This window comes from Antechinus flavipes, chromosome 3, assembly GCF_016432865.1.
Source record: "Antechinus flavipes isolate AdamAnt ecotype Samford, QLD, Australia chromosome 3, AdamAnt_v2, whole genome shotgun sequence".
NCBI lineage: Eukaryota > Metazoa > Chordata > Mammalia > Dasyuromorphia > Dasyuridae > Antechinus > Antechinus flavipes.
The window spans coordinates 520,394,940-520,410,700 of NC_067400.1; the positions used below are offsets into that span (position 1 = coordinate 520,394,940).

A 15,761-nucleotide genomic window follows, 5' to 3' on the forward strand; every position below is an offset into this window, starting at 1 on the left:
TAATCACAACAGATCCAGCAGATCTAACTTTTCTAAAATTCTATTCAAGTCATTAATGTCTTTCTAGTTTACCTGTAAGATTTGTACAAGTTTAAAAGGAATACAATGAGGTACCCATATTATAATTTTACTCTTTTCCCCTCCAATTCAATTAACTTGTCTTTAAATATTTATGCTACACAATTAGAGCATATAGGAAATAGATTTACTAAAGTATAATGCAATTTCTGTACTTATGTGTTCATATTAACCATTGTACGTTCTGACAATGTAGTCGCAACCCCTGCCTTTTTTTTTACAAGTTGACTTGAAGCATAAGACTGCTCCAATCCTCTTTCTAATTTCTGGGCAAGTTTTTATTTTTCAAATACTTTTCTTGTAAATAACAAATGTTGGATCCTGTTTTGTAATGCATGATATCCTCTTTCTTTTTCATGAGTGAGTTTGTAACATTCATATTGTTATGACTATTAACTGTATTTCTCTTCATCTTATCCTCTTGTACTTTTTCTCTTCCTCTCTCCGTCATATTCACTTTTTATAAAGAAGAGGAATGAGAAGTTTGCTTATCACTAGTAACCCACAACTGAAGAGATCTAATCCATTATCCCTTCTCTTTATTTTAAAGTTTCTAAATCTTTCTATTCTTAGAGTTGTTTTGACTGCCTCCCTCACCAATCCTGACCTTCTTAACCTCCTCTCCTCTCCTTGCTCTATTTCTTTATAGAGTTTAAGCTATTTCTGCACAAAGTTCTATATGTATCATGAATGTATTCAACCTTCCTTGTCTAATTCAGATGAAAGTGAGATTCATAAAATGCATATTCTTTTTATCCCTCCTTCAAAGTTTATATATTCTTCTCCTAAGAGGCATTAGCAAAAACTAATTTTAAATTTCCTTCTCAAAAGACTATCAAAGAAGAACTAAACAACCCCCAGGCTTTTTGCCTACCTTAATAAACACTTTGCAAAACTCCAGAAGACATTAGGGTTTTTTGTGTTTTCTCCCCCCTTGGAATATAAATAGCTCATTGTTATGTAAGCTCTACTAAATGATCAAAAATACTTCTTTTAATTCATGCAATTGCCTTTCCCAATTCCTATTCTCTTCTAACAGGAGGAATGTTTTTAATTCTAGTTTTGTTAAAAAAAATTTTCCCCACTGTAAGATTATACTCAGTTTTGATAAATATGTTACTCTTTGTTGTACACCTTATCTTTTTTGTCTCTTGTATTTCCAGTTTCCTCCTCACAAGTCTTGAGTGATCCCAATTACAGCTTCTTGGTACTTGGCTATTTGTAATATTTTTTTCTCTTATATAAAAGTTCAAGATTTTTGACTAGATTGTATGTGTGTTTATTTTTTTGGATTATAATCTTACTGGAAATATTTATCTGGAGGATAATTTCAAGAGGTGAATGACAAATTCTTTTATTTTCACTTAACCCTCTGATTCTAATAAATCTGGACAGATTTATATTTTCTTGAAATATGGTAACCAGGCTTTTTAAAGTCATGAGTTGGGCATAATCCAAAAAGTCTTGGAATTATTTGACTTATTTTCCAGATCAGCTGGTGACATTTTCGTCTGTTTTCCCCAACTTTTAATTTTGTTTTAGTATTTTCTATTGCCCAAGGAAGTTGTTGCTCTGTTTGGCTCATTCTTGTTTTCAGTGTTCAATTCCTAGATAAGGTTTATCACTTTTCATTCTAAACTACTGATTTTTCTTGCCATTTTGCTCTCTATTGGCCATTTTGTTTAGCATCAGCTTTGTATTTCATCCTTCTATCTGTCTTTCAGGCCCTCCTCAGTGTTGTAGCCAGATCTTACTTTCTCAGAGGCTCTACTTGCACTTACTACAATGTTACTCTCCTCTTCTGTATTTACTCCTTGGGGCTTCTCTAAATTTATTCTATCTCTTCACTGTTTTCAGCATTTTCTTCTTTTTTTTCACTCTTAATCTTAGCCTTAGGCTCTCATTTAAGGCCTTACTTGAATCACTGTTTATTCTGTCTTCTGGCTTGGCCTGGGTACTTGCCCTGTTTGGTCCTGGTTGAGGTGGCTCAAATTAAACCCTGGAGAATTCCTAGATTCTGGCTCAGTCCCCTAGTGGCTCAGCTTTGGTGTTGGCCCTTTCTGGGTTCTTGCCCAGGACACAGAAGTAGAGTTGTCTCCATCCCTTACTATGACTCAGTTAGACTACAGTTAGTCTAGTATAGTTATGACAACTGTACTAGTTCTAGGCCTCCTACAAGACCTCAAGTGCTTTCCTTCACAGATGCTGCCCTGGCCCTTTCTCCTTTTGATGTTTGGCTATAGATTCTCTGGGCTGATTTCCCATTACGTCTTAGACAGGACTCCTAATTACTGCCCCACTGAGTCGCTCATGTCCTGAGTGAGGCTACCTGCTTGCTACCTACTCCTCCTTTTCCTTTTCCTCCTCCTCCTCCTCCTCTTCCTCCTACTATACTATACAAACCGTCTTGCTTACAGTTTTTGCATCCATCTGCCTACCTGGCTGATTGCCACTCAGAGCTTTTACAAAATTCTAGCAGTCTTGTGTGGTCCTGGATTGAATAAAAGAGATTATAGCCGCTTTCCTTTGGCCTTCTGTCTGATTCTTTCTGGTGACTTTTTAGAGCTTTACTACAGTGTAAAAGGATGTCAACACTGCTAGATCCTAATACACCTTCTTTCCACGATTCCTAATTAATTTTACCACTGTTACCTATGTATGTTTAGACTTTGTCTTGGTGCTTGTATTTAAAAAAAAAAAGTACTAAACCACTTTTATGTTTACATAAAAATTTCACAGGTTTTGTTTTGTTTTAATGAGGGGAGTTTGATAAGAAAGTGACACATTTACAAATTGCTTATGCCTTACCATGAAAAGGCAATAATGTAGAATTCTACACCACTACAAATGAAAGATATCGATAATTTGCCCAATCATGTGAGGCAGAAATGTAACATTACATAGTAGTCTTACCTCTGTCGGCTATTAGTCATGTGACACTGAACTAGGTCCAAGGACTCTAGCATTATCTCTACCATTAATCTACTCTGCAGGCTTTAGTGTGTAGTTAACTTCTGGAGGCCTCAGTGACTTTCCTTCTAATACCACTAGCCCCACCTACTTTTTAGAGATACTGTGACACCCAAATGGGCTAACAGATTTAAAATAATTTTGTAACCTATAAAGACCATACAAATGTGTCGGTAGTCATCTTTCTGGAGGTCATATCTCTAGAGGGAAACATGAATTTATTTCATGGTTCCTAAGGTAGACCATGCCATAAACAACTAATGAATAGAGCAATCTTAAAAAGAATAAGAAATCAAATTACAAACAGAACTGACTTTTATTTTTATGAGAATGATCTAATTCTCCTGGTTTTAAGAAAAAAGAAGTCTAAAGGACAAAGGTGAACTGAAAACTGTAGAAGCAGCCACCTGACTGTCTGCTCTGGAGAACAGGGACTGGCCCAGTGATTTCAGATACATGGAACTGCCTGACAAGGAAATTCTCTCCTGCCAGTTTGGTACTTTCTTTGCAAATGACAGACTTAAAGAATTGCCTGAAGCATGGAGAAGTTAAGGGACTCGCTCATTCATGCAGTCAATAAGTTTGTGTCAGAGGTGAGACCTGAAGTCAAGTCTTCCTGGCTCTAATGCCAGTCTTCTCCCCACTCTGACATAATCTTGACCTCTCTATTTCAGAAAACAACAGCAGCAAATCATGAAACAAAATGGCAAAGATTTCAGCTTTAAAATGTTCATTATATCAAATCATTATGGTGAGATGCTCTGTAATAGAAAAAGCACTAGGCTTGGAATTAGGTTTAATCTCAGCTAAATGGAACAGGGGATGGAGCATTAGACTTCTAGTCAGGAACCCCTGAATTCAGATTTGATATCAGGGATGTACCAGCTGTAAGATTCTGGGCAAGTCATTTCACCTACCTCGCTTTCCTCAACTGTAAAATGGGGATAATAATACATCTATCTCCTGGGGTGATATGAGAACCAAACGAGAATTGTGAAGACATAGTGCTTGGCATCTACTAAGTGCCTACTAAGTGCTTGTCATGACTCCTTACCTTGCCATTTTCTAACTACAGAGAGGAGGGCAAGTCGTGTAACTTCTCTAGGTCTCAGCTTCTTCATCAATAGCAATGATGCAATCCAACCTATTAATACTGGGGTAAAGGCTCACTTGAGAACATATATGTGAAGCACTCTGCAAATAAGTTACTATGATTAATAATAAATCAAATTTACTAGAAATCCAAGCCATTCATCACCCTGACATGTGAAGAATGCTTCTGTGCATGAGAACCAGTGCAGCCCCATGTAAGAGCACCAGCTTCCTGGCTCTGTGTCTAGGAGCTGGGCCAGTCTGCTGAGCTCCTTCTCCTCTCTTATTCCTTTACCTGTAGTCATACCTTGATTAAACAGCTGCAATGTTCAAGGCCCTAGTCTCCATGCTGCAGATACAAGATCAAGGACAAGAATCTCTTCTCTCAAGGAGTTTATAATTTAGCAAAGAGAGGGAGAAAACATACAATTCAGTAGGAAACAAGAAATTATTTAGTGACAGCCAAGTAAGGATCTAAACAAAGTAATAAGGGAGATATGAAAACCAAGAAATCAAATAAATAAGTTGGATCTGTTAATCTTTCAGTCACTTTGTGTTCTAGTAGGCAATCTTATAATATGTACCATAAATTACAGATTATCCATAGTTCAGCTACATATGGTGTGGTAGAGTTGAGCCTAGAGTCTGGATCACTTGACTTAAAATTCATCCTAAGACTTACAAACTGTGATCCAGAGCAAGTCATCACTCAACCCAGCTTGCCTCAATTTCCTCATCTTTTAAATGAGCTAGAAAAAGAAATGGCAAACCATGGCAAGAAAACCCCAAATGGGATCGTGAACAATCAGATATCGCTGAAAGACTAAACAACACCCATAGTTCAAGAATATCTCAACTAACTAAAATATTTTAATTACTTACAGAGTTTCCATTCTGTACAAGATTCCCCGACACTAAGTAAGTGACATGTAGCTGGGCTCCTGAATTTTCCTTTCTCTTCCTTTCAACATAATCATACAGCATCCTGATTCAAACAAACAAAAGATAAGGAACAAGTAAATTAGGAGCTTGTTTTCCTGCCTATTTGTTACTTTTTTTGTAATTCAAAAAAAATTTTAATAAGTTTTTTTATTTTCAAAATACATGCAAAGATAGTCTTTAACCTTGCAAAACTTCATGTTCCAAATTTTTCTCTCCCACTTTCCTCCACTCTCCTTCCTCATACAGCAATCAATCAATATAAACATGTGCAATTCTTCTAAACATATTTCCACATTTGTCATGTTGCACCAGAACAATCAGATCAAAAAGGAAAAAAAAATAGGAAAGAAAAAAAAGCAAGCAAACAACAACAAAAAAAATACTATGTAGTAATGCACATTCAGTCTCCATAGTCCTCTCCAGATGCAGATGGCTCTCTTCATCACAAGTCTATTGAAATTGGTCTGAATCACCTCATTGTGAAAAAGGGCCAAGTTGACTGCCTTTTGGTTACAAGGATTTTGTTTTCCCCCCTTCCCTGATGTGTGGAGGAGGTAGGAAGCAAACCAAATTAAAAAAAAAAAAAATTAGAAAAAAATTTTTTAAAACATCAGTGGAACCTAGAAGAATCATTTTTCTAAAACTATTAAATCCAGCTTTGATCACTCCCTCTAAAGATCCTCTTTTCAGGGATAAAAGGTGAACTCAAGAGATAATTCCATTAACTGAAATAATCAAAACGTTATCTTAATCTGATCATTATTACCCTAATGCAGTCCAGGTAAGGAGAAACAGAGTATCAATTCAGAGTCTCCTAATTCTATTCCCAGAGAGTACAAAGTGTTCCCTGGAACTTTTTAGCCAATTTCCTCAAAGAAAATGGCTGGGCCTTTGATAAGAAGGAAAAAGAATAAAGAGCTGGTATTATTTCAGTTGACAATCAAAGAAAAACTGATAGGAATTTCTAATACAGATTAGAATAATACACTTCAGACTTTGGAAAAAATAAAACAACATGAAATGAAAACATTACAGGAAAACATGGAAAAGAAAATTAAACCAAACCAATGCAGTTAAAATTGGAAGGAAAACTGGTGATTGGAGGAAAAATTTTGAGATAACTACATATGATAAAAGTCTTACATCAAAACATATAAGGAATAAATTTAAATTTATAAGAACAAGAATAACTCCCCAATAGATAGTCAAAGAATATGAATAAGCAGTTTTCAAAGAAAGAAATCAAGTTATTATGAAAATTCCTTCAAACTACTAATAATTCAAGAAATGCAAATTAAAGGAACTGGGAGGTTGCACCTCACATTCATCAGGTGATTAAAAAAAAAGGAAAAAGACAATTGTTGAAAGGGCTAAGAAAACTGGAATACTAATGTACTACTGATAAAGCTGTGAATCGGTCCAGCAATTCCAGGAAACAAGTCCAAAAAAAAATCACTGAATGTGTTACTAAACTTTGACCCAACAGGTATTACTATGGGGCCTTTAATACAAAAGAGTTTTAAAGATCCTAAGATACAAAAATATTTATAGCAATTCTTTCTGTAGCAGTGAAGAGCTAGAAACCAAGGGATGCCTATCAAATGAGGTACGGTCAAACAAACTATGGAATATAAATGTAATGAACTTTTATTCTCCTGCAACAACAAAAAAAGGCAGGTTGATCAAATCAAGGACAAGCATAAGTCCATGTTGGAGGAAAACAATGATAAAATGCATTGAGGGATCAAATTTCTTAAATATCTGAAAAAAGAAAAGATAACAGATGACTAGAAAAAAAATATAAATCAATATTCCCCTAAAAATGAATAGGATAACATCATTAATTATTGACCCATAAGTCAAATTCTACTAACTATAGAATTTTACAATAAATATCTATACACACAACAAGGGTATCTTTGAGGCAAATTAAAAGTGAATAAACTTCTAGATATCTTCAAATTCCAATTGCCTGAAAGATATAGGAAATAAAAGATCCCATTATTTGTTGGTTATTTTAAAAAATAAAATAAAAAGATATTTAATTCAGTAGACAAAATGAGTATCAAACACTCTCCTTTAACAAACTGTCTCTCACAAAAATGTTAAGATTATATAAGATTTTTTGAGAAATGAAACAAGAAAATGAACATTGGTCAATAATCCTCTGACAAGCTCTAAGAGAGAGGTATTTGCTTGCCAACACTCACATTCATCTCTGATACAGAAGATGCTTTCCACCGAATCCAAGAAGAAGAAATATTGGTCCACCTATGCTCATTTGAAACCAACCCCCACAAACCTCCTCAAAGAATTCCAAGAAACTCTCAAAGAGAAAAGCTGAATAATCCACAGAGGACAACCCAAATATAAGGAAGACCTGATGTATAAACAATGAATTGCATCTAGCTGGCAATTACACTGAGGTAGTTCACCAATACATCTATCTTGGAGGACCACTGCAGATGGACAATGAGTTGGGTCCAGAACCAAAAGAAGAAAGAAAGCTGAGTTGAATTCAATAATCCTAACGTACTACTTGTCACAAAATCCCATCTTTTTTTAAAACATCAATAGTCTTCTGGTCATGGTATTTAGTTACAAAATCATGAAACAATCTCCAATCAAAATTTGGAGTTAGCCAAAAGATAATGGAAATGTATATACAATGATATCAATAACTTATAGAAGCTATCAAGTAGAATAAAAGATATCCAGGAAATGTATGATTTGAGAAATAGGGAATGTCAAAGAAAAAGTGCTGAACTTGAAGTCAGGAAAACTGGGTTCAAATCCCATCTCAAACATTTACAACCTGTGAGATACTTCAGCAAATCAATTAATCATTCTAAGTCTCAGTCTCCTCATAAGGAAAAATATAGTTAATGCCTGTACTAGCTATACCTTACCTAATTATTGTGAGAGTCAAATGAGAAAATCTATGTAAACATCAAGTAATCTGCAAACTGTATAGAGCCACATAAATGTCAGACATATTATTATTGCAGAAAGACTAACAATAACATGTAGAAAATTTACAGGGAAAAAAGGACAAAAGGCACAGAGAATAAGAAAGCAGGGATAGATGGGTGACAATTCACAGCGTTAGAGAAGACACTGACAATTGATGAGTTTATTCCTTCACTTATGTATTGTTATAGTCCAGGAACTAGAAATAGAAGGGGTGTTAGGGAAAAAAAAAAGGCAATAAAGTAATCAGCAAATGTTCTTTTTCACCAAATAAATAAGTTACAATTCATAACAGTAACTGTTTGTAGTTTTTTTTTTTTTTTAAATGGGAAAGAAACCTGGAGCTTATTTAAAAAAAAAAAATAGGAAGTAATTATAATCAGTAAAGTTTTTGAGCAATCTGGTTACTTACTGTTTGGCCTGGTTGACATGGACACCTAGTGTGTAGCTAAGCCATTTGTAGGTCACCTAGAAGAGAAAGCAATTTTCAAAATGTTATCATGTGCAGACAGCAGAACATTGGTTAGCCCCAAGAATCAGCTCCTATGAACTCTACAAGTAGAAGCAAAAAGAAAATCTGTCTTTGCCCTCCAAGAGCTCCCATTCTAGGTGGCATATTGGACAAAATGTTAGAATTAAAGGCAGAAAGACTTGAGTTCCAGCTAGTCTGACACACTTACTAGTTACTGAAAGAAGCTGAAGGTAAATGGGAAAATGGCTCACAATCATTTGTGGGAGAGGCCAAGAAAAGAGAAAGAGTACTGGGCTATATCACAGTTGGGCGATGCTTTGGACAGTGCCATGCTTGGAATTAAGGCCAAAATTGAAATTCTACCTCAGACATTGACCTGCTGTGTGAACCTCAGTGAGTCACCTAAACCTGCTAAGGCCACCTTACTTGTAAAAAGGATATAACTACCTCTACCTCACAGGGTTGTTTTAAAGAATGAAATGAGATAATAGTCAAAAAATACTGCATAAATGTTAGCTATAATTATTATTTTATACCCCAAAGCTACAAGGAATATTATTTCTTGGATCTTACAGTCATCATGTATTACATTACTAATGACGAGTATTTGCAAAAAGCCAAGGAAGAAAATAATTGCAGTTTTTGCATCAACATCAATCACTAAGGAAGAAGTGGTAGAGAAATTTTTTGAAGAACTTGATCTTCCAAATTGAATCAACACACACTCTGATACTTGATGACTTCAATGCAAAGGCAAGAAAAGATAAGAAAGGGGAAAAATATATAATAAAGCATGGTTCAGGAGAAAGAAATAAGAGAGGTCAAAGAATTTCAGATTACAGAGAAGTTTCCTACCTCTATCATGAAATCTTTCTTAAGAAAAAGAAATGATAGCATCTGAACATGAAAAGCACCAAATACCACAAAGAATGGAACTGAATACATTTTAAAAGAGAAAAAGATTTATTATGGATGTGGACATTACTCTCATCAGCTGTCTGTGCACAAGCAGACCATCTTCCTGTAAGAACTAAAATGAGAATTTATATTAAAAATAAAGACTATTAAAATAATAATAATAGCTAGAATGTCTATAACATGAGCTAAGTGCTAGGGACTGCAATAAGCACTTCACAAATATTATCTTACCCGATTAAAAAACCACATACATTTAAGATTTAACTGTGAATTATTTAAATATGCTATTGAAAATCTGTAGGAAAAAGAAATCAGAAATGATAAGACCTATCATAATTATTTCTGTGATGAAATCACTCACTTTCTGTCCATCCATCCACACTAAAAAGTCCAAATGAATGAAGAATGTCTACTTAGATTTCAATAGTCATCTACCGATACCTATATAGTACTAATACAAAAGAGAAAATGAGGAGAGCTTCCAGTAAATTGGGTGGATGCCCTCTGATGAACTTTTTAAAGGACAGTAACAAGACAGAATGGGAAGGCACAGATGGATTATAATATGCCTTGTTTAAACTTCGAAATGAGATAAAGATAACAGATCAATTTCAAGATTTAAAAATATATGAACTACTATAAAACAAAATCAATTGATAAACATTTATTAAATGTCTACTATGTGCTAAGCACTGTGCTTAATTACTAGGAAAACAGAAAAAGGGAAAAGATAGTCTTTGCCTTCAAAGAACTTATACTCTAAAAGAGTTAGAGAAAGCATGATAAATATTACATTTTGGGTAAATAGGAATATACATAATCTACATATATATGTATATTTACACACACACACACACACACACACACACACACACACACACACACACCCTAGATACCCTCCATAGTAGGGAAGCTAGATGGCACAGTTATTCTGATAGAATGCAGGATCTGGAGTCAAGAATTCTCATCTTCCTGAGTTGAAATCCCACCTCAGATACCTACTAGCTGTGTGGCCCTGGCCATGTCACTTTACCCTATTTATCTCAATTCCCTCATCTGTAAAATAAGTTGAAGAAGGAAAGGCAAGCCATTCCAAAATCTCTGCCAAGAAAACTCCAAATACAGCCAAGAGTTAGACAACTGAAATGTTGTTCTGAACAACAACAAAATATTCAGGATATATACCCAACCATATTCAGAAAAAAATAAATAACTTAAAAGGGTAAGTAATATTAGAATTAAGAGAGGCTGGGAATGGCTTCTACAGGTGAGATTTTAATTGGGATTTCAAGGAAACCAGAGACTCCTTCAGATTGACAGAGACGAGGAGAAAACATTCCAGGCCAAAGAAAATGCCTGGGGCCTGGAGATGGACACAGGAGGCCAGTGTTATTAGATGGAAGAATATGTGATGGGGAAGGAAGGAGGTAACCAGGTTTGAAGGATTTTGAGTAGAGGATTTGATTGTGAAGGCAATAACAAGCAACTGAAGTTTATGAGTGGGAGCTGTAATATGGATAAAACTGAGCTCTAGAGAAATCTCTTTAATATGTGAATGAATTGGAATGGAAAAGAATTAAGGTAGACAGATCCACCTATCAGGCTACTGCAATAGTCCAAGTGACGAAGGCTTCTATCCCGGTGGTGGACATGTCAGAGGAGACAAAGGAGAACAAGCAAGAGATGTTGTTAAGGTCAAAGTGATAGGTCTTGACAAGAGCTAGACGAGAGATTGAGGAATCCCAGAAGAGAGCTAGATTGTGAGCCAGAAGTATTACAAAGATATTACTGCCTTGTATGATAACAGGGAAGATAAGTGAAGGACTTGAGGGGAAGATCATAAATTCTGTTTCGGATGAGTTGAATTTAAGATATCTGCTACATATCCACTTCAAGATGTCTGAAAACTATTTGAAGATGTGAGATTGGAGGTTAGCAGAAAGATTGGGGTGGAAAAGACAAATTTGAAAATTGTTAACCTAGACATAGTACTTAAGCTAATGAGATCATCAAGAGAAGTAGTACAGAGGAAGAAGAGATGGGGGCCTTACTTAAGGGCTTACTTACCTAACACTTAAGATTAAAGAGCATGGATATGAAAGAAGATCTAGCAACCGAGGAAAAAAAAGGAGCTGAAAGGAGAAAATAGAGTCATTAAAGAGGAGAGGATGATCAACAGTGTTATAGGCTGAAAAAAAGTCAAGAAGGATGAAGACTGAGAAAAGCATATTGGATTTGGTAATTAAGAAATCATTAGTAACTTTGGAGAAAATTCTGGTAGAACAATAAGGTCAAAAGTCAGATTGTGAGACAGGAAGAAGAGAAAAAGTGACAGCCTTTATAAAGGACAAAAGAAATAACACTGACAGAGGATGGAATGCTCAAGCAAGGAGTTTTTGAGGAGGGGGAAGCATGGACATATTTGCAATCAATAGGGAAGGAAATAGTAGAAAGAGAAAAATTGAAAATAAGTGAAAGAATGGGGATGACAAACAGAAATCTTTTGGTGAAGGTAGGATGGAATGGTATTATTTGAGTAGGTACAGAGATTAACCTCGGTGAGGGGTAAAGTCATTTTATCATGTGAAATGGTTCATGAAGGAGCAGACAGTGGCCAAAGTCATCTGAGTGACAGGAGATGAGGAAAAGAGGAGAAGGAATTCATTGTGCATGGGCCTCAATTTTTTTGGTAAAATATGAGGCAAGAATTTCAGCTGATGGAGGGTGAGGGGTGCTGCATGCAAGAGAGAGGCAGGGAAACTTGGAGGAGGGATATAAAAGTTTGGAATAACTGATGTGTAGAGTGGGATGGTGAGTAAAACGGCCCATATCGAAGGATTACCTAGCAGCAGTGAGGGCTCAGCAGTAGTGAGGTTATATTAGACACAAAATAGTTATATGTAATTTGTTACTCAGTCTGAAGTGATATGCCATTTCCTTCTCCAGCTTATTTTACAAACAAAAAACCTGAAGCAAACAGGGTTAAGTAATTTGCCCAGGGCTGCACAGCTGGTAAATGTCCAACTCAGGTCTTCCTAACTTTAGGCCCAGAATTCTATCCACTATACCAATTAGCTGGCTATTACTATAATTACTATATTACATATAATTACTATACCAACTATATACATTCCAAAATTTACATTAAAATAAATTTTTTTTAAATGAGATAAAGATATGATCCTAGAGTCAGAACTGTACATTAAAAATATCAATTTGGCAGCTATGGGAAGATGAACTGAAATAACGAGAGTTGAGGTAGTGAGACCAATTAGGAGGCTATTGAAATTGTTCAAAAGACAAGAGATAAGGAACTGAACAAGAGTAATGACTGTGGCAGTAAAGACAGATATATATATATACACACCCACACAAAGACACACCCACACACATATGAGAAGGGATCAAATTCAAAAGTATTAGAGGATAATAGTGAAGTGGTGGTAGGGTTGATGAAAGAAAAATACCGAGGTTAACTATTACAGAAAGCAGTAGGATACAACTCATTTTTCTAGGTTATCCCTTGGAGCTGTGTCTAGTCCAGAAAGTGTGGATTTCTCCAATTTTGGAGGCCATTCCCCCCTCAGAAACAAAAGTATGAATTCTCAGGATCCACCCAAGTTCCCTATCCTACCCCACTACTCCTTTATGTCCCTCACTTCCTTCCCTCATTAGTTGAAGTAAATGAATTCATAAGTCATGAGTAGTAACCTCAAGATATAAATTAATGGACTGAAGGGCACTATACTGGACTTTGGTATAACAAAATTTATATCCCTGCTTTCAATTACACTCAACACATATTCTTTATCATTACTTTTGATTCTCTCTTTCACACAAACTTCCTTTGTCTTTCCTTTTGAAATACTCAATCACATTTCAATTCACCAAAATTAAGTTATAACAGTATTATTTTCATACTGGAATATGTACTGGAAATAGAAAGTTAAAACTAACAAGCATTGCTAGAATGTGATAAAGTCAAGGAACTATCCAAAGTATCCAGGAGACGTGGGAAAAGAAGATTGACATTTACCTAGATTAGGAAACAAAGGCTATTAGACTAAGAACATCCCAAATAGTAAAAGGTTCTTAACCAAAAGACATACTAATTTTGAATGTTCTACTCAGTGTACTGATTGAAAAATCCCCTGATTTTAGGCAAATGCTACCCAGTTTTGGTTGTTTCAGAGAAATTAAATGTTTAATCACAAGTTTTTGTTTCTTAAAATGTGACTATTTTAATGTCTTATAAAAACAGTGCTCCAGCAAGACCTTTCAGGAAATTCACAGTCAAAACTATTTTCATAATAATGCTAAGACATTGTCTATTAAAATACTCCTTCCTCTTCCAACCACCTAGATGTATGAAGCCAGATTTTCTTCATGTATTTTAACAAAAATAACAAACTGTAACAGACTGAATACAAAAGTAGATGTGAGAATCCAGCTGTCTTCTATTAAACATCAAAGAGATTTGCAAAAATATGTGACAACACTTTTCTCACTAATTTTTTTTGTTTTGAAAAAATTATTTTTCTATAAAAGTGTTATTAAAGTATAAGAGGCTTATTGCTATTATTTGTTAGTGAATACATATTTTTAAATTTTAAACATCCATTAAAATTTCTACTATGGTAAGTTTCAATAAATATAACCCATACATAAACAAAAGCTCTTTGGGAGACTGTCAATAATTTTTAGGAGTAAAGGGATCCTGAGACCAAAAGTTTGAGAAATATTGTATTAGAGAAATAACTCACCCTAAATTCAGGTACTAATAATAGCTTTGAAAGCAACATGAACTGACTTGAATTTTGTTTATATTTATTAAACTGTAATCATTTGGTGCTTTTTGTCATTTTTTTAAAAATGTAAGTATGTGTGTATTTATAAACTATAAGTGTGTGGTTATAGACTTCTTTTATTTTTATTGTAGTATGTTGGCTTTGAATATCAGCTGAATTCTGCTTTCTCTTCAAAATCCATTCCACAAAGACTCAGTATCAGGCAGTCTTTTATGACAGCCCCAGGCAAAACAAACAAGCCCAATTATGCTCTTTCCCCCTTATTCCCTCAATTTCATTACTAGATTCTAGAATCTCCTCTGAGCTGATTACCTCCAACGTATGCTTTCTACATACTGTTTGTATGTTGTCTTCCCCATCAGACTGAGCTCTCAGAGTAAGGATGCCTTTTTGCCTTTCTTCGAAGACCCAGCGCTTAGCAAGTCTGGCCTATGACAGGCGCTTAATATATGCGTGGTGACTGTTGACCTGAGGTAGTATTTGAGTCGGGACGAGATGATTATCCAAAATGTTCCAGGAGACAAGGAGCAAAGATGGGAGAGCATTTTAGACACGAGGGACAGGCCGTGCAAAGGTTGTTTGCAGGGAGGGTAAGTCACTAGAGAAGCCACGGGGATGACACATTAAGCAAGCCTGAAGTTAGACTAGACTACAAAGGCCTTAAGAAGACAAACGCGAATTTCATTAGAGAGGTAACAGATTAAGAGCCTCTGATTCCCCTTTCCCACCCCTCCCCCTGTCATAGCCTCCAGGTGGAGGATTCCAAGCTTCTCGGCTCCACTTCCTCCACTCTCCATCCCAGCGTGCCGGCGAAGGCCCCGCATGCGCCCGCCCGACGGCACCAAAACGCAAACGCCCCCTCCCCCCCCAAACCTTCGGTACGCTATCCTCCACCCTCTACCTCCCCAGTCCCTTCCCGGCAGAGGTGCCAGCGCACCTCCCTAGGGCAGAAGTTCCTCCCCCTCCCTTCGTCCGCTGCCCCAGGCTCCTCACGATCTTGTTCTGGTCCGTGACGAACTCGTCAATGTTCTCCAGGTAGAGCTGGTCCGCCATGGCGCGGGGCTGGACAGTTCCCAACTCTCTCCCTTCACGCCACAGCAGCCGCCGCCACGACTGCTACAGCTCCCGCCGGCGGGAAACGGGTCTCCCCGCACAGCGAGCCAGAACTAGTGCTTCCGGCGGGGGTCAGAGTTTCCCTGGCAACGACGAGGAAGCACTACGGCGGCCGCCGAGGGGTCAAACCGGAGACAGGGTTGATTGACTGTTACTGGCAAGGAAACGTGTGCACGTGACTTGAAAGAGGCGGAGCGAAGGAGTAGGAAGGTAGAAGGGAACTGCCCGAGGTCAGAGGTTATGGCCCAAAACTTCTAAAAGAAAATGATTTTAGACGTTGTGGAGTCCATTCTCGTTTTACAGAGGAAAGAGCTAGGGCACACAAGTATTAGATGGACCGAGTCACTTCAAATAGAAGTCCTCCGACCGAAAATTGAGGCCCGGGGTGATCCTTCCCT

The 15,761-nt window shown here is 36.6% G+C and overlaps 1 protein-coding gene across 2 annotated transcripts in view; it reads right to left on the minus strand.

Moving 5' to 3' along the window:
* The window catches only part of POLD3 (DNA polymerase delta 3, accessory subunit), a 66,887-nt gene extending 51,481 nt beyond the window's left edge, over positions 1-15,406 (minus strand). Inside the window, exons 1-3 of one of the 2 annotated variants that reach the window (XM_051987116.1) lie at positions 15,244-15,406; positions 8,465-8,520; positions 5,023-5,125 (exon numbers count right to left, since the gene is read on the minus strand). In XM_051987116.1, coding sequence (XP_051843076.1) covers positions 5,023-5,125; positions 8,465-8,520; positions 15,244-15,303 — 219 coding nt within the window. In that variant the 5' untranslated portion in view covers positions 15,304-15,406. Of the gene's footprint in view, positions 1-5,022; positions 5,126-8,464; positions 8,521-15,187 lie in introns of both variants that reach the window. The other variant, XM_051987117.1, reaches the window with a different exon arrangement.
* Positions 15,407-15,761: the final 355 nt, after the last annotated feature.